At 47.7% G+C, this 27,656-nt stretch overlaps 1 protein-coding gene across 5 annotated transcripts in view; it reads right to left on the reverse strand.

The window, feature by feature from the left end:
* Window positions 1-24,459: 24,459 nt before the first annotated feature.
* The window catches only part of UACA (uveal autoantigen with coiled-coil domains and ankyrin repeats), a 54,639-nt gene continuing 51,442 nt past the window's right edge, over window positions 24,460-27,656 (reverse strand). For all 5 annotated transcript variants that reach the window (XM_081171020.1, XM_081171018.1, XM_081171019.1 and 2 more), the window contains exon 19: window positions 24,460-27,133. In XM_081171020.1, coding sequence (XP_081027146.1) covers window positions 27,062-27,133 — 72 coding nt within the window. In that variant the 3' untranslated portion in view covers window positions 24,460-27,061. The remainder of the gene's footprint in view (window positions 27,134-27,656) is intronic.

The raw sequence follows: 27,656 nt of genomic DNA on the forward strand, positions 1-27,656 counted from the left end.
TCTTACACCCGTGTAAATTAGTCCCTCCCTCTCAGGCATCCTGAAGACATCCAGTTGGCCACTGGAAGGAAAGAATGCTGGGCTAAGATGGGTCCTCTTTCGCCTGACTCAGAAGCCAATTTGGTGTAGTGGTTAAGAGCGGTAGTCTCGTAATCTGGTGAACCGGGTTCGCGTCTCCGCTCCTCCACATGCAGCTGCTGGGTGACCTTGGGCTAGTCCCACTTCTCTGAAGTCTCTCAGCCCCACTCACCCCACAGAGTGTTTGTTGTGGGGGAGGAAGGGAAAGGAGAATGTTAGTTGCTTTGAGACTCCTTCGGGTAGTGATAAAGCGGGATATCAAATCCAAACAACTCCTCCTCCTCCTCCTCTTCCTCCTCCTCCTCCTCTTCTTCTTCTTCTTCTTCTTCTTCTTCTTCTTCTTCTTCCAAGTCCCTTTAGCCTGGAGAAGAAGGGTGGCGTGAGAGCCATCTTCAAATGTCTGAAGGGCTTTCATGTGGAAGGTAGAGCAAGTTTGTTTTCTGTCTCTCCAAAGGGGAAGACCCAAACCAGTGGATTCAAATGGCAAGACAGGAGCTTCCAGCTCAACATTAGGAAGAACTTTCTGATGGAAAGAGCTGTTCGACAGTGGAAAGGACTCCCTCGGAAGGTGGTGGGCTCTCCTTCACTGGAGGGTTTTAAACAGAAGTTGGGTGGCCACCAGTCAGGGACTCTTCAGTTGTGATTCCTGCATTGCAGGGGGTTGGACTAGATGACCCTTGACATCCCTTCCAACTCTGCAATTCTGTGATACTACGATTCTTACACAGGGTGATCTCCCTTGCCAAAGCCTTTGACCTGTCATGGTGAGAGGGTAAAGTTGTCTGCTTTCTGCAGAAGAGCAAATATCCCAAGGAAGTCTGCTTGTTGGATTCAAAGCTTCAAAGGCAGACAAACTGCTGTTCACCCTCCCTGCTTGCAGGATGCACTGCAAAAGCAGGGAATGTGCTTGACCTGCTCATAAAGGTAAAGGGACCCCTGACCATTAGGTCCAGTCGTGACCGACTCTGAGGTTGTGGTGCTCATCTTGCTTTATTGGCAGAGGGAGCTGGTGTACAGCTTGTGGGTCATGTGGCCAGCATGACTAAGCCGCTTCTGGTGAACCAGAGCAGCTCACGGAAACGCCGTATACCTTCCCGCCGGAGCGGTACCTATTTATCTACTTGCATTTTGACGTGCTTTTGAACTGCTAGGTTGGCAGGAGCAGGGACCGAGCAATGGGAGCTCACCCCATTGCGGGGATTCGAACCACCGACCTTCTGATCGGCAAACCCTAGGCTCTGTGGTTTAACCCAAAGCGCCACCTGCATCCCTGACCTGCTCGTAGTGACCTTTTATTATTCACCACAGGCCACTCTGCATCCTTAATAACAACCACAACCGACGTGGAGTTACATTCACTAGCTGCAACAGAGCAATGAAACCATGCTCAGGACATGCACCTCAGATCTCCCAGATCAGAATAAGTTGCTGTCCGCTGAGAAGCCAACTGCAATGGCTGCTTTCTTCCTGCCTTTATATTTCAGAGGGGTTCCACCCCCCCACCTTCCCTTGGAGCTCATTACGATATTGTGGATGTTTCCCACTGAAGGGCACTTCCTCGAATGCATTTGCCTTTTTTATTATTAATGTGGGCTAAGATGAGTCGAGGCTGATTAACATGAAGACAATTGCTGAATCCCCTCCTGGAGAAATTGCTCCCAGTCTTGCGTGGGCGTTTTAATTTCAGAGTGCTATTAACTGGCACCGTTGCTCAAGCAGCTGCTTTTCATGTTGCATGTCCTCAGTGTGTGTGTGTGTGTGTGTTTGCTTCTTGAAGAACGGAGCTGTTCTGGGGGTGGGTGGAGGAATCTGTATTCCGCTTGGTGCTGGACAGACAGCTATGTCACCCACCCCCGATTTCTGGCGGCAGATTGCAATGCGAAGGGAGATGCGCAACTCTTTACCATGAAGCACTCGCTCAGCACACAGAAGGTCCTGCCAACCCTCCTTAAATAGAGGCTGAGGCAGTGGGAGTTCTGAAAGGGCATGGCCTGCACCAAACCTCCAGATGCATGCCCCTCTTCATAGAACCATACAATTGGAAGGGACCCTGACCATCATCCAGTCCAACCCCCTGCAAGGCAGCTGTCCCTTACAGGGATCAAACCTGCAATCTTGGCCTTGTCAGCACCATGCTCTAACCAACTGAGCTACCATTTCATGTGTGCCTATATCAGCAGCCTCCAAACTTAGCCAGTTTGGTGTAGTGGTTAAGAGTGGTAGACTCGTAATCTGGTGAACAGGGTTCGCGTCTCCGCTCCTCCACATGCAGCTGCTGGGTGACCTTGGGCCAGTCACACTTCTCTGAAGTCTCTCAGCCCCACTCACCTCACAGAGTGTTTGTTGTGGGGGAGGAAGGGAAAGGAGAATGTTCGCCGCTTTGAGACTCCTTAGGGTAGTGATAAAGCGGGATAGCAAATCCAAACTCTTCTTCTTCTTCTTCTTATGCCCACCAGATGCTTCTTGGGCCTCAACTCCTTTCAGCCCTGACCATTGGCCACGCTAGATGGGGTCTGAGGGAAGCCCGATCCCAGCAACATCCAGAGGTTGGGCCACAGGCTGACCTCTGTGTCTCTGGGGGTACTTGCTCCCCAGAGATCACTCCCAAGAGGATCAGTGCTAAGAGCCACTGGATCCCACCCCACCCCAACCCCAGACCCTCCAAATGTCCCTGTTTCCCAGGAACAGTCTTAGATTTACAGAGGCCACCCTGGTTTCTGATTTGATCCCAAAATGGCCCATGTTGGAGGGTATGGATTTATGCAAGGGTATGTTTGGAGGGTAGGGAGGGCATAACTATACAACCTTTGCAGTGGATGACATCTGGAGGCAGCTCTGTGTAGGGAAGTTTTTTAAAACGTTTACTGTTTTATATAAAGTGGTACCTTGGGTTAAGTACTTAATTCGTTCCAGAGGTCCGTTCTTAAGCTGAAACTGTTCTTAACCTGAAGCTCCACTTTAGCTAATGGGGCCTCCTGCTGCTGCCGCACCGCCAGAGCATGATTTCTGTTCTCATCCTGAAGCAAAGTTCTTAACCTGAGGTAATATTTCTGGGTTAGCGGAGGCTGTAACCTGAAGTGTCTGTAACCTGAAGCGTATGTAACACGAAGTACCACTGTATGTTGGAAGTCGCCCAGGGTGACTGGGGCAACCTAGTCAGATGAGCAGGGTGTAATAATAATAATAATAATAATAATAATAATAATAATAATAATTAATAATAATAATAATTTTGGACATCCCTATTTTCATAGGAGAAATGTTGGAGGGTATGGCAAATACAAGCAGTGGAATGCACTGGAATAACAGAAATCCCACGAGTATACGTGGCCCCGGTTTGTAAGCTTCGGAAGTGGCTGTGTTAATGAGCCATAGGTGGCCAGGGGGTGACAATGCAGCCATTATCTTTTCCAGCCACGGGCTATGGATGGACTGGTTTCCTCTCCCCCACCGCGGTCTCTCTGCCGTAAGCGGGGAAATGCACCTCGCATTAATTAATAAATAAAGCCACACCAATGCCCTCAATTACCAGCGAAAGAGACTTGCGAACCCAAAGCAATGACAGCACAGATTACTTATTAATAAAGCAGCCGAGCTACATCTAATTACACCCCCCCTTGTATCCTGCCGGTAATAAAACCGCAATTGCTTCCCCGAGCCAAGGGACCCCCCCTGACCCTGGCGCCACACAGCTTAACCCATCCATCAGTTCCTCTCCATCCATCCTCAGCCCCTTTGCCAACGGCGCCATGGCATGCCTCCCTCCTCCCTGCCTCGCCCTCGCGAGAGAGGTCAAAGGTCGCCGCATGCCCTGGATGGCTGGCAGCCGGCTTTGGAAGTCTCATTAGCCTGTTAACCATACATTTATCTGACAAGATAAAAGAGCCTCAATGACCAATGCTATCATTAAAGATTAATAGAAAGCATAAAACGAAAAGAGGGGAAAGCTCCCCCCCCCCCCAGCTGCAACCAGCATTAATATTTCAGGCTTGCGATAACCCTGACAGGATTGTTAATCAGGGAGCCAGAGAGAGGAATGGGAAGCTCGCAGGCTGAAGCTGCAACTTCTTTTTATTCCTATTTTTCACAGCGAGCCTCGGGGGCTTCCTCGCCCCACGCCAGCCGTGGGTCAGAAAAGACCGCCAGCTAATTGGTCCTGCAGTGTCTGAATAGTAACAAGTCAGACCAATTAAAAACCGGTCGGGAGGCAGTGACGGGGGACCCCCGAAGGAGCCCAGTAAGTTGCGGTGGCGGGGTGGGGGGGACACACAGCGTGGGCTGTTTGGGGCTGCAGCTGTTTATCAGAGCAGCTCCCCCGTCAGGGCCGGCCCATTAATAAATTGTACAGATCAATGCTCGTATTAATTTTAATTGAGGGCTACAAGGATCACCAAGGCTCCGGTGAGATTTCCCCCTCATTCCAGATTCCATTTAAGCTTTTACATGAAAGGCTTGGCAGCAACACCTACCTAGAGAGAAACCAGCTTCCTTCACTTCTTTTTAGAAAGAAAGGGGAATTCAAATATTCCTTTTATTCAGCGGAGCTTTCTTCCCTTCCTGCACCCCCCAAACCACCACCGCAACCACATCCCTTTGATCGCAAATCAATATCCCTTTGACAAGTTTCATCAGAACTTAGCACTTTTCAGGCAGCTCCATTCAAGACAAAGAAAACCCAACGGGTATGAGAAGACTTCTCTGCACTCTGCACCAACCTTGGCCAACCTGGTGCCCTCCATATATTTTGGACTACGGCTCCTATCAGACCCAGCCAGCCTGGCCATGTTGACGGAGCCTGATGAGAGCAACTCCCATCTGCCCCAGCCAGGATCTGGAGGGAGGGGGGAAACTTTGGACTTCTGCCTCATCTGGAAAGTGATGTTGACTCTGGATCTGTTTGGCCAAGAAAAGAATCACATGAGGAACACAAAAGACCTCCTGGATCAGGCCCATGGTTCATCTAGTCCAGCATCCTGTTCTCATAGTGGCCAGCCAGAAGCCACTTCTGGGAAGCTCTCAACCAGGATTTGCCCCCAAGAGCCCTTTCCCCTACTGTGGTTCCCAGTAACTGATATTCAGAAGCCTTTCTGCCTCCAGCTGTGGAGACAGAGCATAGTCATTATGGCTAGTAGCCATGGACAGCCCCTCTCCTCCATGAATTTGTCTACTACTCTTTTAAAGCCATCCAAGTTGGTGGTCATCATTGGCTCCTGTGGATATTTGGGTCCTGATTGCTGAGACGTATTGGGGAGAGCTCCAAGACCTCAGAAACCTGTTCTTGCACATTTTCAGGGCACTTTGAGGGCAAAGTCATTTACATTCTGGGCTGTGGATGAGGGGAGTTTTAGTCCAAAATATCCAGAGGGCACCAGGTCAATGAACAGATGTCCTAGTTGTGGTATAGCCAGCGTCATATAAGCAACATGCTTAAGTCTAATTAATCCATGAAGGGGTTAAGACCATAGAGTAAGCTGTCCTGCCAGGCTTAGCTCACCTTGGGACTAGGTAATCAAGCTTTTGTTCATCTTCCAGTTTACCAAAGAAACTCAATGTGTGAGGAGGTCTGAGCTGGTTCCTGCAGCTCAGATTGCATGGCTCTTACAAGCCACTTTTGAGTTCCTATAACCATAATTTAGGAACTTTCACAACTTTGTAACTTAGTCAAGTTTTACTGCCTGTGTAACTTTTTCTAAATGAGATATGGAAAAGCACATGAAATTGACCTTTGGAGAATTTGCAAGTAAACGATTTTTAACTTACCAAACATGCGGGGGTGTTTTATCCTAGGGGAAGAGAGAAACTTTTAAAGGAATTTACAATGGAATATTTTAAAGGTTTAGCAGCCTATATTTTGATGCATTACTTTGCTGCATGTTTTATGATTTTAAATCTCTGCTGGGGTTCTCTCACCAAAGGGTACTTGCCCCACACCTGTATCTTGGCATCCAGGGAATTCTCCTTTATATACCTTTTATTTTTTTCAGTGCCACCAACTCCAGTTTCAACCCTCCACAGTACAACCCTGGGGCATCAGGCAGAGAAACTCTTAGCGTTCTCCAAGGTGCAGCAGCCACAGAGAAGAAAAAAGGGAGAAGGATGGAACAGGTGAAAGGAGAGATGAAAGAGAAGCCATGGAAGGTGAACAGCATTAGCAGGTTAGGAAGGAACAAAGAGAATAATGTAGGAGGGGTGTGTGCACATGGTAGATTTCCTGCTGCTTGTTCATGAGGCTTCTGGCTCCTGAGAGACGCTTCTCTTGATGGAGAAGGAAAACCATCCCTTTGAGGCACATCTCATCACAAAGTTTGCTTCTCAGAGGGGAAATTTGCAAGAGATTTTTACATGCCCGTTTCAGCTCAGCTGGTTTTAGTAGGGCTCTGGTGGCTGTCAGAGAGGGGCAGGCTGAGCCAGGCAAAGCAGGGAGGGGAGAAGGGGAGGCCAGGTGGAGCTCGGAGGAACAATAACTGGGCCGAGAAGAGCAGGAAGGCAACAGGTGGGACAGCCCAGCAGACCTGGTTGGGCCAGGAAACTTAAAAACATCAGAAGAGCCTGCTGGATAAGAACATACGGGGCCCATCTAGCCTAGCATCCTGGTCTCCCAGTGGCCAATGAGATGCCTGTAGGAAATCTACTGGAAGGATTTGAGCACAAGAGCCCTCTCCCCTCCTGTGGCTTCCAGCAACTGGTATTCAAAAGCATTGCTGTTTCCAGCTGCAGAGGCAGAGCATAGCCATTGTGCCTAGGTGATGGGAGTCACCATCCGAATTTTTTGGAGACCACCAGGTTGGCTGCTCTAGACTTTCTGGCTATGCACTTAAGGAGTCCCACATCAAGAGGGAGAAGCAGGTTGTGTGAACCACCAGCGGAAAGGGAAAAAAAAATCTATATTGGGTGATCCTGTTGTATAGAGAGCAAACAAAGGAGGAAAATTAACCCAAAGAAAGCAGAGATTAATGACGGAGGCTGTTGATCAGCAACTTGGGCAAAACTTAATTGCTTCCCTAAAACTGAAAAATATCAAACTGCATAAATAAACCTGTTTCAATAATTCATAACGGAACATACACTTGGAGGAATCAGAGCAGGAGAATTAATTTAATTTCCCAGGCTAAATCGGCCAGCGCAGCTGAATATTCAAGGATCAAAAGTGGAGAAAAGGCAACGGGAAAAGGAGCTGGCTCCCTTTCACTTCTCTTTTAAAGCAAAATTTGACACAAACACTTATTTCTGCCACAATCATAAGCCACATCCCAGGAATGGCAACAATCACAATTCCTTCCCACTTGGAAAAAAAGACTCCTAATGAAAAGGCAGCTGCTACATGTGAGTAGGGAAAATGCGATTCCGTTCACATTTGAATGCAAACCTATGCAGCAGATGAGGCCAAGAGTGTAAAAAAGGACTTAGACAAACTTGCTGCTTTATTTCCAGAGTCTCCTTGTTTTGGTCCTCCCTTCTGAAGAGGAGTGTTTGGCGTGGCAGTCGTTGCCCCGTGGCCATTGACAAACCCAGGAAACTCTTGAATCATGTGGTGGCCTGCAAATTGCGTTTTATTAACGGCCATGTGATCAAGCATGCTGACATCAGGTTCAGCGAGGCAGCCCTGTTTAGAGACGATGGCGTTCATTTGTCTGATCAAGGAAATGATGTGCGGTTGGCTGATATCATCAGTAGCATTAGGGATTGGTTGCATCTGTGAGGGTATCAGGCGGTGAGCCTCTTTGGCTCGAGTCGCGGTTAGGCATTGGAATATGTGTCGTGTGTTGGTGGGCGGGGAGAGGCCATCACCTACCCCTCCCCTTGTTGGGTATTCTGTTAAAGGAATCCGGCAGTCGTGGATCCTGTCCGATGCCCTGCTGGTGGCTAGGGCCATGGCACGACCCCCGGTGACATCAGGGGAAGCTTCCAGTTGTATTTGCATCAACAAGCTCCTCCCACTGGTTGTTTACCTTCAAATGAAAGTGAGGGGCAGATGAGACTCCTCAACCTGGGAAAGTAGCCCATCTAGGAGAAGGAAAACTGACCCTAAACCTCCGCTGTCTTGTGGGACATCTTTGGGAGAAGAAAGGGTTAAGGAGTAAAGCCTACACAAATCCAGAGTGGAGTCCCTAAGACAGTTGGATGGCACCTTGTACGCCTCCTTCCAGCGACTCCTGCAGCCAAGCTGGTACGAAACGTATTGCTCTGCTTTCCTTTGGACCACATCAGCAAGGTAGAGAGGGGGGTCTTGTCACCTGGGCAGCCAAGGACTCCCATACATACTGCCCGGCGGAGGTCATGTCCATGCTGTTAACGCAGCTGTTTGACTTCAGCCCCAGAGACGCACTCCTTTGTCTCTCAAGACAGGCAGATGCCAACAGTGTTACTTGCACTTTATGAAATGATACCAGACCCAAAGCACAGCTGTCTTTCAAAAGCAGACTGCTCCAGGAGGGGGCTCTTATTCTGTTCTAATGTTCTACAAGGGTAACACTGAGATGGAGGTAGAGGAGCTGGAGGGGGAAGATGGCAGGCAGGCCTGGGCAGGAAGCTAGTTGGAACTGGCTGGGTATAGACTGAGTTTGGTGGGGCAGTGACCCCATTCCCTGCCACCCCTCACCTGCTTTGCATCTGCAGATGCCAATCTTTTCTGTATAACCCATTAACTCTTTTGAAGAAACAGCTGTTCCTAAAAGGTAAAGACCCTTTCCATCTCCCGCTAGGAGGCAGGAAGGAGCCCCTTGGCCCCGATCCAATGTGTCCCTAATCCGCTTTTCATACTTGTAGGTTCATTTCCAGCTACAGCCAGAACTGTTAAGCGCAGCGCATATTCGGGAAATATTTTTTTCTTCCTCCCAGGCAGGCTAATCTTTTTCTAAACCGATTCCTTTTGGTCTGATGCTCAAGTGGAATTAAAGACCAGGAAAAAAGAAAAAAATTAATAAAGAACAAAATTTAAAAAGTAAATGAGAAAGGCAGAAAGAAATCTAATAAATGTGCCTATTAAGCGGCAGAGGCTGGGCAGGGCAGAGATGTGGGTCCTAGAATGATAGGATATGCCATTATGCTGATTAATTGTTGTATAAAGGTAAAGGGACCCCTGACCATTAGGTCCAGTTGTCCAGGAGTGGGACCGAGCAACGGGAGCTCACCCCGTCATGGGGATTCGAACCGCCGACCTTCTGATTGGCAAGTCCTAGACTCTGTGGTTTAACCCACAGCGCCACCCGTGTCCCTAATTGTTGTATATGCTGGACCTAATTAACAGATTTGCAGGGCAGGATGCAACCACAGGGTCAGCTCTGTGCTGCTCTGGGAGATTTTCAATGGGAGCGCTAGTCCTAAAACAGACTGTGGGGAACTTGCCTAGGGGACACAGGAAGCTGCCTCCCACAGAGTCGGACCCTGGGCCCAGCTAGCTCAGTGCTGTGTGCACTGTCTGGCAGTAGGAGCATCTCTCCGGGGTTTCCCAGGAAGGAGTTACCGTATTTTCCCAATCCTTCCAGGAGATGTCATTGGGGATTGAACCAGGAACCTTCTGTATGCAAGGCAGATTCTCTATCAGCGAGCTGCTGCAGCAGTTACCTTTCGAGAACCGCAAGCATTGTGGTTAAGGAACAGAAGTTTATAAAAATGAGAGCTGGAAGAAAAGGCACATGACTGGTTATGCAGAAACCCAGGGCGAGGAGGGAGCAGCTTGGGGCAGCTGGGTTTCCCCCAAAGGTCACATCACTCGAGTTACGATCTCCGTCCACCCACATCTTCCCCTTTTAAAGTTAAAAAAAAAAGCTAGTAAAATAAACAGCTTCCCCACAGAGTTTTGGGGAGCCGATGGTGAAGATCGGCCCAGTTGCAGGAAACCTAAGGCATCCCAGCTTTTTTCCTTTTGAATCAAGGGGAATGATGTGCATATTAGGAGAGGTTTGCACCAAACAAATCTGGTGAATTTTTCATGGGCCCCCCAAATGTAGGTGCACCACTGCTCGTGCATTTAGGGCAGTTACAAGCAAACTCTCCAAAGCTGGAGGGGGCGGGAAGGATTCCGGATGACTGCAACAGGATGAGGCCAATGGGTTCTGCTTCTCTGCTTGCTCACGGTCCCTCCCTACCAGTGAGCAGAATAAAATTATGCAACCTGGGAAAGCACAGGCACACTTCGTTGATACGGAACATTTACTAGCTATTTTGCAGCTTGCTCCCTCCCTCCTCTCAATGAAACAAAATGAAAAAGGATTTAGCTTTCATTACATAGAATCAAAGAATTGTAGAGTTTTGTGGTACACAAGGGTCATCTCATCCAACCCCCTGCAATCCATTGCATTCTGGCCCTTCCACACAATTACTCAGCAGAAGAAGCCTTGCAACTCTGGGTGAGCCTTCCTTCCTTTGACATGTGTCTAGCTATGCAAAGAAGTCCTCAAGGCAGCACCTGCCTGTGGTCTGCTGCTCGCCTTCTTCCTCCTCCAGAGTTTCAGTATTAGTCAGCCCCAAGTGGCTTGAGAAACAGTGGGTGGGTGGCAAGAGCGACTTTTCCCAGACACGTCCAGAAGGCGTGATTTCCTAGCCAGATGTGGTCCCCCAGGGCAGCCAGTATTTAAAGCCACCAATTCAGCCAGCCCCAGCCCCCACCTTATCCTCACGACGACTCTGTGAGGTAGGCTAAACTGAGCGATAGTGACTGACTACCAACCATCCCAAGAGAAGCCTCGTTGGCATTTTAAGTACACCTTGGCACACAACCTACCTCCAAAGGGCACCCTACAGATCCCTTGGGCTACAGGTGCCTGTATACAAAATTTGCATGGAGGTCAATTGGTGTCCCTGTTTTGTTTTTTAAAATATTTAATCCATGACACCACAAAATCATACAATATGCAAGACTCTATGAATTGACACTCTACGTACTTTTCTTTCTTTGTTTGTTACACAAGAAAATCTTGAATAAAAGCTTTTTTAAAAGTAATTATACCAAAGAGCTTTAACGTAGCCACAACACAGTGCACAACATGTGCATAAGAACATGGAGTCTGCTGGATCAGGCCAATGGCCCATCGACTCCAGCATCCTCTTGTCACAGTGGCCAACCTTTGGGAAACCTGCAAGCAGGATTCAGGCACAAGATAACTCTTCCCTCCCGCGGTTTCCAGCAACTGGTGTTCAGAAGCATTACTTCCTCCAATTGTGGAGGCAGATCAAAGCCACAAGGGCTAGTAGTCATCAATAGCCCTCTCCTCCTCCATGAATTTGTCTAATCCTCTTTTAAAGCCATCCAAGTTGGAAGCCAGCACCACCTCCTGAGGAAGTGAGTTCCACAGTTGAACTACACTTTTGTGTGGGGAACTCCTTCCTCTTACCTACTGCTCTCTGTCCTTTTGGAACAATGTGTAACCCCTCCCACTGCTCTCGTCCAAATCTGGAATCTCATCTCACCTTCCTGGATTGCCTGACACATTTGCCTACAAAATACGGAGCACCACCTCCTACCCTGGGCCTGCTTCCTGTTTCTCCATGCCTGTTCTTGTCCACAAGACAAGTTGGCTCAGGGCTTAAACCCTGGACTTTTGCCTTCCTGTTCAGTTTCAAGCCCTTGTGGTCTGGCTTGCAACTTACCCACTCAACAGGTCTTTCCCAGCCCTCGTAAGGTGCTCCCCACCTTCTGCCAAGAGTATTTCATTTTGGTAGGGTGCGTCATGATCCCAAAATCCCAGCCCTTGCCCAGGAGGAGCTGCATTGCCAGTTGTGCACTTCCAGCAAGGATGGAGAACTTTTGGGCTTCCAGCTGTTGCTGGACTCCAACTCCCATCATTCTTGAGCCTCCTGCTGGCTGGGGCTGACAGGAGCTGGAGCCCAAGGATGTATGGAGGGGCACGGCTTCCCCCATCACCCCTGACTTCCAAGGTTGCCTTGCTTTCCCTTTCTTCAAACAGGAAGGAGCAGCAAACACACACACACACACACACACACACACACACACCATGCCCCCAAGACCATTGATTTCCTCCCTGGAGCCTCATAGTCTTTGGAGATCATTTCAAGAATTATTGCTTGTTTCTTGCATTTCTATCTATCCCACCCTTCCTCCAAGGAGACCAAGGTGGCAAACATAGTTCTCCTCCTCCCCATTTTATCCTCACAACAGCCCTCTGAGTTAGGTGAGGCTGAGAGTGAGTAACTGGCCCAAGATAAGCTTCATGGCCACATGGGGATAGGAACACTGTTCCTCTCTCAGGTCACAGTCTGACACTCCAGCCACCAAATCACGCTGGCTCCTGGCTGTCTATTTGTATGTTTCTGCTGGTCGTCTCATTCATTCCTACATGGGCCAGCAGGACTGAAGGGCAGGGGGTGGGGTTGAAAAGTCCATTGACAACTTTTCAACCCCTAGAGAACCTGTGGCAGGAAGGCAACCCACCTGGCAGATTTGCACAGTGCAGCCTTTTGTCCTTCTCAATAAGGAATCTCTGGGCACCAACAAACACATCTCCTCCTCCTTCTTGGGGTGGTGGCTGGTTCAGAAGGCAGTGATCCCCATTCAGAGGACCCCTGTGTGTCTTCCCCAAATTTAGCCCTTCATTTCCATGCCTTTCAAGGCTGCAGAAAAAAGCAAGAAGCAAGTTTCTCTAATCATGTGCAGAGTGTCATACTCTCAGCAGTTGAACACCCTCTTGAATTGTGGGAGGGGGCAAGGTTTCCGGAGCGGGGGATGCAAAGCTTCCTCCTCTTTTTTCAGGAACTAGCAGGTGAGGCAAGAAGAACCAAGGCTGCTGGACTTTGCACGGGTTCAGAGGCATGCTTCCTGTAGGGCTGAGTGCTTGCCCATGTTGTCATACATCCACAAACAGCTGCTGCCCCCTGCCTAAGATACCCTTGCAGCACAGCCAGCAATTTTGAAGTTGGAAGTTGGCAGCCACCTGGGGGTGCTCCCTCCCACTCACGCCTCCGAGGGACTCTGCATCTTGATGACAAGCTCGAGAGGCAGGCAAAGGGGTGGGGAGTTCTCTTGGCATCTGCTCAGAGAGGGACTGCTGGGTGGTTTTCCATATAGACAAACTTTCTCCAAGGGTGCAATTTCAGTTGACAACTTGTAAAGTATTCAATGTACATGGGAGGCCTGGCAGGCTTCCCGGAACGCAGAACCCTGACAGCACCCACCCAGCTTGTTGCAAAAAGTATATGTGTATATATATGTATATTGGAAAGAGGGAGTGGGAACCAGCCCTGCCCCCTGGAAGGCATCCTTTTCATTCTGTAGGGCAGGGCAGGCCTTTGCATGGCATTTTCCTTTCGGCAAGGAAAGGTAGTGAAATCTACCCTGCCATTTGCGGCGTGTGTCACGCCCACAGAGGCAGCAAGAGAGATGCCACTCGAGGATGGCAGAGCTTTGGCAGGGAAAACAGCACAGAGGCACCGAGAAGCAATATTGCACTGGTTAGGCAGGGATGCAGAAAGGAAGGCGGCCAAACAGCTGCTGAAACACCAAGCTGGGCTCTCTTTGCTGGGAAGCACCAACTGGCAAATGACCTAGGTGGATCAGTGGAACGCTGCAGATGTAGTGCATCTTGATTTCAGTAAGGCTTTCAGCACACTCCCTGGCAGGGGAGAAGTTGGTTAAATGTGGGCTGGACAATGTTACTGTTAGGTGGGTTTACAGCTGGTTGATTAACTGATCCCAAAAAGTGCTTGCCAATGGGTTGGTCTAGTGGAAGAGGAGGGAGGGAAGGATGTTAGAAGTCCTGCCGTGGTCCTGGATAGGGACATCGCTGCTCAGACTGCATCTTCTGCATCTTTCCTCGTGGCTGGCAAAAGCAGAATAAAATACGTATGACAGAGCAAGAACATAGAAACACGCTGAAGTCTCAGCACAGCCAGGTTTCCACATTTGCCAGGGGCTGTGCCAGAAATACTCAATCTCCTCTCGGTAGGAAGACTTGTAGGGCCAGCTCCTCCACCACCACCTTGGCATGGCATCTGGCAGCACAGGCCAAAACATTACAGCTGGCACCTCTGCCTTATAAGAAAAAGCCTGTTATCACATGGGACCTTGTTTCAAACCCAGAGAGGCTTGTTGGAGAGAGTTGACTGAGTTCAGGGCAAAGAAGCCCTGCTCAGAGTTAGGTGGAAAATGTGCTGGTGGCATTTATTTTTATTTTTGCAAGAACAGCTGCTTCTGCTTCTCCTTTCCAGCTGAAACTGGCACTTAAGTTTCCGCTGGTCAGCACAGTCACCCCTAAGGCAGGGTTTATTATTTGTATGTTTATTGCATATATAGCCCACCTTTCCTCCAAGGCTCGTTCCCCACCCACCGCCGTTTAATCCCCACAACAACCCTGTGAGGTAGGTTGGGTTGAGAGGCAGTGACAGCCGAAAATCACCCAGTGGACTTCATGGCAGAGTGGGGATTTGGACCCTGGCCATTTGTGCGTACGCAAATGCAGGTGTGTGTGCCAAACTGGGTCTTTGACCCAGGTGAAATAAAGCCTAGTTTCGCCCCTGTGTGCCTCCAAGTGCACTTGACCTGACGGCCTGGGGCAGCCAGTAGCCCCACTGCAGGGTGCAGACCCATCTTGGAGGCAGCCAGCCAGCCAGCCAGCCAGCAAGCCTCGTTCCTGTGTGAACATGAGACAGGGCGGTGGAGACCTGAGCGCATCTGTGCTGCTATCTGGAGCCATCTCTTTGAAAGCGCACGAGACACGGCCTCTCCCCCACCCCGGGAACGTCACCCAGCCTTGCCTGTGGGTGGCGGGCGGCTCATTAGCTCGGCAGCCAAGGGCTGCAGGTGCCAGCCTCCAGGGAAGGGGGTGGGAACCGAACAGGAAGAGCCGCCAAGGAGGAGGTGATGCCAGAGGAACACACACAGAGACGGTGCAAGAGGCAAAGGTGTTGTGCTGCCGTTGCCTGAGTCATGGGAGGCAGGAGGTAGCGGCGGGGTGGGGGGACTGCTGCACCCAGTGCCAGCATCTGATCACTCCTCCTTGTTAATCATCCAGGCTGCTGAGCAAGATTGGGTGGGGTCACCATCGCTTCGCCAGAGGGACGTCTGAGAAGCACAGAGCTTCCTTCGACAGCCCTCCAGGAGCTCCCACACCGAAACCAGAGGTTGGAATGACACAAAGAGGTGCAAGGTGCAAGGCACAGGTGCAAGCTGAGAGATCAGGGGTCAAATTTCAGAATCATAGACTTGTAAGGGGCCCGTCCAATTTGGGAATCTCAGCTAAAGCGTCCACGACAGATGGCTGTCCAACCTCTGCTTAAAAACCTCCAAGGAAGGAGAGTCCACAACCTCGTGAGGGAGACCACTTGGCCACAAAGAAGCTCACCAGGTGACCTTGAGCCAGCTCTCTCACCCAGGCCTACTGCACAGGGCTGTTGTGAGGATGATGTGGAGAGGGGGAGACCAGATTCTCAGATGGTGCCCAGGTGGAGTTTAAGGCTGTGGCACACATCAAACTACAGAGGTACCTCGGGTTACATACACTTCAGATTACATACGCTTCAGGTTACAGATTCCACTAACCCAGAAATAGTACCTCGGGTTAAGAACTTTGCTTCAGGATGAGAACAGAAATCACGTGGCGGCAGCGGGAAGCCCCATTAGCTAAAGTGGTGCTTCAGGTTAAGAACAGTTTCAGGTTAAGAACAGACCTCCAGAATGAATTAAGTACGTAACCAGAGGTACCACTGTATACCGATGATAGTATTTGAAGGGCTGGTTGGTCCAAGTCTGGTTTTAAGAGCAGGAAGCAAGAGGGGGCTCCGTGGAAGAGAAGGGTAGCGACAACATCTAATCATGACAGCTATGCTCTACCTCCATGGCTGGAGGCAGCAATACAGTGGTACCTTGGGTTACAGATGCTTCAGGTTACAGACGCTTCAGGTTACAGACTCTGCTAACCCAGAAATAGTACCTCAGGTTAAGAACTTTGCTTCAGGATGAGAACAGAAATCGTGCTCTGGCAGTGTGGTGGCAGCAGGAGGCCCCATTAGCTAAAGTGGTGCTTCAGGTTAAGAACCATTTCAGGTTAAGAACGGACCTCTGGAATGAATTAAGTTCTTAACCCAAGGTACCACTGTACCTCTGAATCCCACTTGCTGGAAACTGCAGGAGGGGAGAGGGCTCCTGGCCTCAGGTCCTGCTTGCAGGCTTCTTCCCATTTGGGCATCTGGCTGGCCACTGTGAGAACAGGATGCCTGACTAGACGGGCTCCTCCTAGCCTCTTCCAGCAGCCTCTTCTTACGTTCCTTGAAGTTGCCCATCAGGAATTAGCAAACCAAACCAGAGAGAGCAGGGACCTCGCTCCCCATTTCCCTCACAGCGGAGAGGTTTCACATTGTGCGATTTCTATGAAAATTACAGTAACCCTTTCTCAATTTGCACCTTGATATTACCAACTAGCCTGGGCAAATTTTATGCAAATCCTGCGGCATCGCTCTCTCTTTCAGCAGCACAAGCAGCCCAGCCCAACCCAACCTTGTAAATTGCAAAACAAGCACCGCTCCAAAGCTGTCAGCAATGGATGCTTAGTTAACAGAGGCTCAAGTCGAGTCACAGAGAAGGCAGAGGAGTCAGCCACGGTTGCAGACGAACCTTTTAAGTTTCCTTTATTATTCCCCCACCCGCACACACCCCTGACTCCACTCTGCTCCACGCCAGCCCCCAAATGGCCTGTGCCTTGAATATTTGATAGAGGCAGAAATCCCTCCAAAGCTCAGCAAAGCATTTTGTGGGGGCAAAGAGGATAAAGCACTCCCAGACAAAGAGCAGCAGCTAATGAGCATCCCAGAGTCTCTGCTCAGTTTCTTCTTTTTTTGCAGAGTTGCAGATGTTTTAAAATGAGGCAAAATCAGGCAAGGAGTTGCCTTTGGGGAGATGGCAGGAGCTTCTGGCTCTAAGCAACATTGCAGCGTTTGGGGAGCCTTCTAAGGCTGAGCAAAGCTTGCTTCTTCCAATTGAAGTCAACACCCAAAGTGGTCCAGGAACAAGCAGAGAGGAGCCCCTGTCTCCTTCCACTCACCAGCTCAGGTTCACTGACTCTTGTTAACAGGGGATGAGTTGCTTTGGGAGCTGCTCAAAAGCAGTGTTGCAAGCAGATAAGGATGCTTTGCACACCCACCCACAGGCAGAGGGAGAAGGAACAACATCTTGCAGAGAGTCAAAGCCCTTGTCCCAAATTGGGGCAAGACAGCTGGTTCTGGCCTCTGAATTTCACATTGCAAGATGTGATTTAACTTTGAAAAGTGTTGAGCTCATAACACAGGGCCGGATTTAGGTTTGATGAGGCTCTAAGCTACTGAAGGCAGTGGGGCCCTTTATATGTCCAGCTGTCCTTTGTCAACAACAAATTGTCACTGTTTTTTGTGTGTTGAATATATGCTATATGGTACTTTATAGACCTAATAGGTATCCAAAGCCATTAGCACATAATTTTATTTGTTTTTTTTATCTTATCTTTTGGAAATATACATCCAGGTTTTTCTTCTTCTTTTGAATTCTTTTGGGGCCCCCAAGAGAGTGGGGCCCTAAGCTATAGCTTGTTCAGCTTATACATAAATCCAGCACTGCTCATAAGGGGGGTTGGTTGGTTTGTTCTTCCATCCTCACCTTTCTGCAAACACCGCAGGGAGCCTTAAAGTTTTATTACAATCAAGCTGGATTTCATATTCAGTTGTTAAATAAAAAGTGAGGCTGAATCCATTTTTTTAAATAAAAAAAAAACCCTGCTGAAGGTGTCCAATAATAAAACAGAAGTAGAAAAATGCAAAATGGAAGGGGCAGGATTAAGCCTTGGAAGATGGACCTAGAAGCTATCACCTCAAGAGCCTCTAGTGCTGGAAGTCTGTGACACAGGAACATGTCTATTCACTCAGTACTGTAGCAGGCAGCTCCTTATAGAGACACAGGAAGGGATTGAAAATAAAACATAGGATTCTAGAATTATCATTATGCCCTTACACAGATCCATGGTGTTCTCTCTCTCTCTCTCTCTCTCTCTCTCTCTCTCTCTCACACACACACACACACACACACACACACACACACACACACACACAAAAGATAGAAGCGGGAAAACAGCAGGAAGTCTTTGGAATACCCTCTCCAACTAGGTACACCTGGAGAACTTACTATTTTTATCATTATTATAAATATTTTATATTTATCATTATTATAATCACCTAACACAAAAGTCCTAGTGACTTACACACACAATTAAAAAGAAGCCATCAACTTTATAAAACAATGTCCCCACCCCTGAAAGAATTCCTTTTCCCCCTAGGCCTTTAAGAACTGGCAATTTAGAACATTTTTTAACTTAGAGAAGTTTGATTCTCTTGTCTATTTGGATGAACTGTTGCTGTTTTAATTTGGCATGTTAGTAACAGTAAAATAAAGCATACACATGTTAAATTTAGTGCGTTAATAAAATATCTTAAAATTGTTATTGTAAAAATGCACTTTTTGTTTTATGCTACTGCCTAGGGAACAAATTTATTTTTAAGGTGCAGGTTATAAATTATGTATAGTAAATAAAGAAATCAGATTGGTCACTCTGGGAAACGGGATACAGTGGTACCTCGGGTTAAGTACTTAATTTGTTCCGGAGGTCCGTTCTTAACCTGAAACTGTTCTTAACCTGAAGCACCACTTTAGCTAATGGGCCTCCTGCGGCTGCCGCCGCGCTGCCAGAGCACGATTTCTGTTCTCATCCTGAAGCAAAGTTCTTAACCTGAGGTACTATTTCTGGGCTAGTGGCGTCTGTAACCTGAAGCGTATGTAACCCGAGGTACCACTGTATTCTTTCCCTCTCTCATATTCAAGCTATATTGTATCCTTAAAAAAAATAAAAATAGTATTACATCCCAATGAGTTTTAAAAGGATGTTCCCTAATTTGACAGGGAGATATTAAGAGGTGCCATTATATAAATGATGACTTCATTCATGTTTGGCAGAAGTGCTATGTGATTAGCTATTTCAGAAAGAACCCTGTTATAATCGCTTTCTTCTGTCATCAAGGAGATTATAGGGTAAATTTGGTAATGAGTCCTTGAGTTCTAGGAAAAGATCTCTTGCAGGTAACTTCTTAATAGCAGGAAACGACAGAACAAAAATAAGCTGAATGACTGGTGGCACTGGGGACAGGGGGAGAAGGTGGGATTGGTATATTACCTAATTAGGGTTAAAGTTCTTAAATGCACCTGGAAAGGAAAGGTAGTAAGAGCCCATTAGTAGTGAAGAAAAGCGGAAACCTTGGATCGTAACCAATACCTACTCAGAGTAGCCCCACTGGTAATCAATGGGCAAGTCAGTAAGTACACTGATTTCAAGGGACTTGCTCCAAGCATGACTTGCAATGCAATCCCATGTATGAATCATTAGAAGAAAACTGAACTGTTAAATGAAAGCCAGCATGGTGTAGAGGCTAGTGTGTTGGACTAGGACCTGGGAGGCCTGGGTTCAAATCCCCACTCAGCCACAAAGCTCACTAGGTGACCTTGGGCCAGTCGCTTCCTCTCAGCCTTAAGGTAAAGGTAAAGGACCCCTGGTGCAGCACTCATCTCGCTTTCAGGCCAAAGGGGCTGGCGCTTGTCCACAGACAGCTTTCCAGGTCATGTGGCCAGCATGACTAAACTGCTTCTGGCACAACGGAACACTTTGACGAGTGCCAGAGTGCACAGAAATGCCGTTTACCTTCTCACTGCAGCAGTACCTATTTATCTGCTTGCACCGGTATGCTTTTGAAATGCTAGGTTGGCAGAAGCTGGGGACAGAGCAACGGGAACTCACCACCATCGAGCAGATTCGAACCACCGACCTTCTGATTGGCAAGCCCTAGGTTCAGTGGTTTAGACCACACAGCCACCTGTGTCCCTTTCTCAACCTTAGTCTACCTCACAGGGTTGTTGCTGTGGGAATTAAATGAAGAGGGGGTGTAACCATGTACACCACCTTGAGAAAGGTTTAAATGCAAATAATAAAAATATTAAATGTTAGGGTCCTACTGATGTGAGAAGGTATGCGAGGCTTCTTTTCCCTTGGGTTTCATAGTATTGCAACCATATCAAATTAATTGGAACTGGATCTTTTGGATTTTAAAGTTTTGGGTTTTGAAATCTAATATTGAGGAATATCACTTGGGGCACCAGGGGAATACAAATGCCAAATCCTCTTGTGGGATCAACAGGGATCCTGGAGACTGAGCTGCAGGCTCTCTCAGACTGTCCCAGGCAAGTGATTGTGCTGCTAAATCATTCCGTTTGGGAATGGAGGTAGACTGAGGAGCAAACTGCCCCAGCAAAAGCACTTGGGCTGGTCCTGTGTTCCAGTGACGCTCAGGCTCTCTTTTCCCTGGTACAGTGGTACCTCGGGTTAAGAACTTAATTCATTCCGGAGGTCCGTTCTTAACCTGAAACTGTTCTTAACCTGAAGCACCACTTTAGCTAATGGGGCCTCCCGCTGCCGCCGCGCCACCGGAGCACAATTTCTGTTCTCATCCTGAAGCAAAGTTCTTAACCTGAAGCACTATTTCTGGGTTAGCGGAGTCAGTAACCTGAAGCGTCTGTAACCTGGAACGTCTGTAACCTGAGGTACCACTGTACATCTTTCTTTCCATTTCCCCTTTCCCTGTTTCAATGTAGAAACACTGACCTCTGCTGGCCATCACATGTTCTTACTCTGTTATAAATCCCTCTTGTTCAATTCTCCCCTACTTTGAACTGGCAACTGCAATTTTTTTTACAAGGGTCCTTGACCTTTCTGGGCCCAGGAACACATTTGCAAGCTGGAGAAACTGTTGTGGGTGCCCCCCCCACAAAGCCAGTACTCCCCACGACCTATTCTATCAACTATCAGTGTCACACCCCTCATGTAAGAGTGAGGGCCAGGCACACTGATCTTCCCTATCTGCCTGCTTGGATAAACAAGCCATACAAGTTTTTGCACAGAAATTGCCGAAGAGACGACAGAGACGAGAAATTCCAAAGTCAGCTGAGAACATCATTTTGCCGGCCGCCAGCTCTAACACTGTGGGGACGGGGGTGGTACTGTGGTCTAAACCACTAAGCCTAGGGCTTGCTGATCGGAAGGTTGGTGGTTCGAATCCCCATGATGGGGTGAGCTCCCATTGCTCAGTCCCAGCTCCTGCCAACCTAGCAGTTTGAAAGCACGTCAAAGTGCAAGTAGATAAATAGGTACCGCTCCGGTGGGAAGGTAAACAGCATTTCTGTGTGCTGCTCTGGTTTTGCCTCGAAAAACTGTCTGCGGACAAATGTTGGCTCCCTCAGCCAGTAAAGTGAGACAAGTGCCGCAACCTGTCGTTCGCGACTGGACTTAATGGTCAGGGGTCCTTTACCTTTACCTTTTTTAGCTCTAACACAGAGCCGCCTCCACCGAAAGCCGTTTGGAAGCCCTGTTTTTGATGCTACTTGCCTGAGATAACAGATAACCACACACAGCAACCAGGCAGGGATTGAAACTAACAGTTGCACATGTCCATAGTTGCAGGATGGTGTCTTCTTTTATACAAGATGAAAACCGAATTTGAATCCTTTATTTGGAGTGTTGTAGTTCTCAGTGTTCAGTTTCCAGATTTTGTTTCTAAGATGACTTTAAAGAAAAATACATCTTACTAATATTAAAGCAACACGGTTGAACAAAACTTGCTGAATTCAGTTGTTTGCTGTTTAGGCACAGAGCTGCATTTGCGATCCCAGACAGCAGCGTGGGAAAATATTGAACAAGGAGTATATAATAACAAGTTTTCCTGCAAGCAAACCAAGAGGTTTGCTGCTAACTCTAGTGTGAACTTAGCTTACATTGTCACCAAAATAGTGCAGTCATTCTCTGGTGTAGACATGCATGGACAACTGGGCTACTCTTCAAAGGTGATGACTTCATAGGCAAAGAGCTTATAAGGAAGATAAATAACATAGAATCAGAATAGGGATACCAACGGTCAAACAGTTTTGACCGTCATAAAGTTCTTCCTAATGCTTAGTTGGAATCTCCTTTCTTGAGAGGGATGAACAGTGAGAGCTGTTCGACAGTGGAATTTGCTGCCAAGGAGTGTGGTGGAGTCTCCTTCTTTGGAGGTGTTTAAGCAGAGGCTTGACAACCATATGTCAGGAGTGCTCTGATGGTGTTTCCTGCTTGGCAGGGGGTTGGACTCAATGGCCCTTGTGGTCTATTCCAACTCTATGATTCTATGAATGCATTTGAGAAATAGTCCATGTTTTGAATATTCCCACACTGGCAGTAGCTCAGGGCAAGGAGAGAGAGAGCCTGAAGAACAGGTTTAGTTACCAACCCCCCCTCCCTTCTCAAAACACACACTGAACTCTGGGCAATTAGACTACCTCCATTTCCATTCAAATACAAATTAAGCCAAGTTATCATCAAAGAGACGATGATGACAAGGATCAAAGCAAAGCAACAACTCTGGGAAAGATTAAAGAAAGTAAATGGAAGAGATTTTGAGAGAGATATTTAAAAGGCGTAAATGCAAATGATGAAGAGAAAGAGCAGGCCATTCAATTAACTGCATGTTTGCACACCTCTCCCAGATCAGAGGGAGAAGATCCACTCTGTACTGATGAGAGCTTGCAGGGTGGTTAAAATAACACCTTACACTTAACACAGATCTAACAGCCTGCAAGCGAAAGCAGTTAAGAGGAATTATTTGGAAGAATCTTAAGACAGCCAACAGTTAGATATAAAGCCAGGCCAGATATGTGACGGTTTAACCCCAATGTGGCATATTTAAGAGCATTAAAAAAAAAGACTTGCATAGGACCAGAGTTTAGTAGGATGGCACCTGCTTTGCCTACAGAAAAGTCCCAGGTTCAAATATCCCAGTAACTCCAGGTTGGGCTGAGAAACACCATCTGCCTGGAATCTGGCTGAACTGGTACCAGCCAGCGTAAAAAGGTAAAGGGACCCCTGACCATTAGGTCCAGTCGTGACCAACTCTGGGGTTGCGGTGCTCATCTCGCTTTATTGGCCGAGGGAGCCGGTGTACAGCTTCCGGGTCATGTGGCCAGCATGACTAAGTCAGTGTAGAAAGCACTATAAAAGGAAGTCTAGGTTGCTCAGTCTGTATTCCACATGGATTCTGCAATGCTGAATTCTGTCACTAGGAGCCAGTGTTCACCCCTTTTCACTTATGGGATGAAGCCACCATCCAAGTATTTTAGTGATGTTTCCATGGATCCCAGGCCCTAATACCAATCACTCCTCTCTGACGTTAGGCTGCCTTCTCATAATGTTTAATGCAAAAGCCGTATTTCCTTTGCAAATCAGCTTTTGCATTTCTAGTGCACACAGACTCCCTCATGCTTATTTATTGATCAAGCAAACCTAGGCCCCAGGGAGCTCTTGAATAGTAATATATATATATATTAAATAAGATGAACAGCAACATCCAAGTGTTCCCACACAGGTTGACTGCTGAATGCAACAACTTTCATCTGATGAAAACTGCTTGCCAGAAACCTCACATTTCCACGACTGCCGACAGCTGTTTTCCAGCCTCAGCTGGGAAGGTGCCTTCCATAACCCAGGGTAGAATTGGGGCTGGCAAAGGTGAAACCTAAAGCACAGCAACCAGATACTTTTCTGTGGACAGGGTAAGGCCAGAAATCCAGAAGACACCTCATGTTTACACCTCAGGCCTGGCCCATCCAGAGACTTCACACTGCTGGCCAACAACTGATTTTGCACACTGGGTTCCTTCTACACCTTAAGAAGATGGGACACCTGGGCATGGACAGGCTGGTGTAACTCACTTAGGCAAGGTCCCAGCCTCAGGCCAGCAGATTCTTCTCATTTAAGCCCCAGAGGTTTCCACTGCAGTATGCCTTATATGCTACCAAAGGAACTGCTATGGGAACCACTGGATACTGGGTCGAGACAACCCAGCCTCAAAAGACACAAAGGCACTTAAAATAAATAAATCTTAAGGCTTCTAAAATCTTTGCAGATCAGCTTTCTTTGGAGTATTTAGATATTTTTATGTTGCTTTTCTAAATTCAGTTTTTCAGTAAGCTTAATCCCATTATGCTAAAGCAGTTGGAGGCAGCAATGCTTCTGAATGCCAGTTTCTGGAGAGCGCAGGAGGAGAGAGGGCTCTTGGGCTTGGGGGTTTCCCATTGGGGCATCTGGTTGGCTACTGTGAGACCAGGATGCTGAACTACATTTCCTAATTCAGCAGGCTCTTCTTATGTGTTGGAGATTTTATGGTGTTTCAATATTTCATTTTAAGCCCCTCTAAAGTGCAGAGAATAAATCTCCTCCTCCTCATCATATGCCAATGCTCTATGGTTCTTCATTTCTTCTCCCAAATCCACGGTCAAACTCGCTTCCCCCAAGCAGCCCACAGTCTCAGTGAGGGATAGGAAACACTCAGCAACAATAACACAGAAGATAAAACTTTATTGATATGTAGTGTGGGAGAGAGAATAAAAATACACAAAATGCCTCCCAGAAAAAAGGAGAGTTACAATACCCAAACTGTCAGGATTAGTATATCAAAACCAATCAGTTACTGTCCAGTTGTTTTTGGTAAAGAAAATACTGCTGCTAAGAGCACGAAGAACACTTGGTGAACTGGGTTCCCCCACCCCAGGGCCCTTCTTCAGAAAGAGGCAGTGACTGGTAGTCAACAGCAGGGTGTGTTCACTGATGTCCTCTGCAGATTCTGAAGTCCTGCCCCAAGGCTACCCAGTTAATGTTCAAGCCCTTCTGGGGAGTTCAGGACATAAGAAGCCCCTTTTGGCCTCTCAGTGGAGACGGCCAGCTCTGCAACAAGGAGACAATCCTGCCCCTAGGAAGGGCGGTTCATGCTTGCAAGCCAATTAATGATGTTGAGAGTCAAGAGCCTGCTATCTGTAAACCTGGAAAGTGGAGGCAACTGGGCTTGGCTTGCTTCATGGTTGGAGGCACTGGTTTCTCAAGCATGTGCAACATGTACTAAGAGGCAAGGCAACCTGCAGCAAGCTCTGCCTCCAGGAATGGATGTCAGGTGGGAATGGTGGAGGAAGGAGACACCACCCTGTGGGAGTAAGCAGTGGCGCATGCGCTCTGCCTGAACAGTTTCCCAGCAGCAAGCAAGTTTGCCTGGAGATTATTCCCAGCTCTGCAAAGTACAACTGCCAAACTGGCATTTCTCTAAAACAACCCCCTTTTAAATATTTTTTCCGTTTCAAAAGTTTCCATTTCTTCTTCCAGCAACCCAGGATTTAACGTTTCTGCTTTCAGAATTATTGCACATTTACTTAAAACAAACTATCAAGCTTAGTAGTGTTCATTTGTAGAAACAAACACACACACACTAAGCTGAGTTACACCTCTCATCCTACCTACACTTCTCCCAGCATAAATAAAAGCCACCGTAGTGATTTATAGTACATAAATTTACAAAACAATAGTATTTAAAACGGAAGAAAGCATCTTAAGAAGTCACTACGAAATTGAATGTCAGTCAAATCCAGCTCGTGGGGAGGCTTACTGAGTGATCTACCCTTTTTGCATATTGGGAGAAAAGGTCTAGGGGCTCAATCCAACCAAGACATACTCAGAGCAGACCCACCAGAGTTCATTGACTTCAACGAGTCCACTATGAATACATGACTGGATGAATACAACAAGCTCCTTCAGGCACAACCCCCACCAGGGACATCATCTAGCACCTGGGGATGTTCAAAAGGATCATTGCATGACAACATGGGATTCTCATGAACTTGTTCCCTAGGAAGGTTGGCTGGGAGGTGCTGGCAGCCACTCCGAGAGACACAGGTGATGCTAGCCAGCTAGCTGCCAGGCCAAAGGGGAGGGGCCACCCAATTTTCACAGAGAAACCAGTACATGAAGGAAGATTTGCTTGCTCCTGTGTGAAGCTGCAACCACCAGTGGTCACCTTTCCAGGAGAGGCTGCCTCTTTCCTTGGCACGAGGTTCAATGAACCTTTTCAAGCTCAGCCATTGGTAAGAACAAGTGATCCCTCCCTCCCAGCTTGCAAAAGACAGCTGGGCCAAATACACTAGGAGTAAAAAAGCAAATGGGATCACAAGGTCATCTTAAAAAGCAGGAGGCACGTGTGTTCGTCTCCTTGTTTTTGCAAGTGTTTGCTCCGAGTTCTCTCTTTTTTTTCCTGACACCACTACGCCTTTTTTTAATTGCAGGAAATGTCCTTTGCTTCTGAAAACAAAACGGAGAATTCTCTAAAACAAACGTGAGGCTGCTGCATTTCAAGATAAGGCAATAGCTTTTCATTCACGTCTTCCTCAGCCCTGCTGCTCTTGAAACTATGCGTAAATCAGTAACAAAGAATCTGTGAAAAAATATCTCTTATAAAAAAACACGCAAAACCGTTTGTAGGAGATGGATTTTTTTGCTCGTGAAGACAGCGCTAGAAAGGCACGACTCCTTCTTAAAATGATTTAAGAAGATGCAACTCGGCCAGCCAAGCTGCAACGATACGGAGCGTGGCCCTTGCAGCCTCCTTGACTGCTTGTTTCACCTGACTGGGCTAGAAATACAGTCAACCTGACACAGCCCCGAAAAATCGCCCCTGGGTAAAACCCATTCGGAAAAGAAGAAGAGTTACAAGATTTTGGCCACACTGACTTGGTTTGGGGCCCCCACTTTGTTCACACTTTGCACGGTGCAGTCGAGTGAGAGTGGGTTTTGTTTGGACAGGAAAAGAGCAAAGAGGGGTTTTCTTTCCTGATGTTTTATAACATTTGCGTTGTCAATCCGACATTCAGAAGAACTTTGCTTTTGTCATCATTTTGACTACCCAGATATCTAAACCGCAGGCATTTCACCTTTCAAATTCTAAGTTTAGTAGGCAAACAATTAATAGCCCCTTTGCTTTGTTTAAAAAAATCGAGACTGTGTAAATATAGCCCTTTTTTCGCTTTCTGGATCGAAGCAGGAAGGAAGGCATGCTTTCACAGCTGTAGGCACCTTCAGACCAATAGCATGACCTCCCCCTCCCACCCCGACCCCCACCCCTAACAAACAAGCCCTTGCCGCATGCGGATGATCTGGAGTAAGGCAGCTTGGACATCTTCATCCATGTGACCCTGAAAAACAAAGAGGAGAGCTGCAGGAAACAGGCAGGACTTGGAACTTTTCAGTGACTTTTCAGTTGCAGTGACAAAACCTATAGATCCCAAAGTGGGTGGTATCACACACCCCCAGGGGGCAGTGGGATTCCCTAGGGGTGCTAAGAGGGAAGGGGGCAGCAGGGGGGTGCTGGAGGTGTAAAGGACTATCAACTGAATTAAACCAAACAGCTTTAACGGGTACTAGAATAAATGTGCAATTAATTGAAACCATTTTGAATTTTGTTGTTGTGTTACTATCTTCCTTAATGAGTTGTGCAAACTGCTATTCTGAATCATGCTTTTCCTAGGGTAAGGGGGCACTGGGGATGAGTTTATGGAACCAAGGAGGAGCTTGCCCCGAAAGCTTTGGGAACCACTGTCCTAAACTATTCACTGGCTCTGGCTGATTCACAGAAGGGAGCAGTGGGTAGTAAGAGACGTCCCTCCAACCCCAGTAAGCTGCTCCCACAGAGTAAGAGAAACTGTGGTGGAACAAACA

This window comes from Podarcis bocagei (assembly GCF_964188305.1).
Source record: "Podarcis bocagei genome assembly, chromosome: 14".
Lineage (NCBI taxonomy): Eukaryota > Metazoa > Chordata > Lepidosauria > Squamata > Lacertidae > Podarcis > Podarcis bocagei.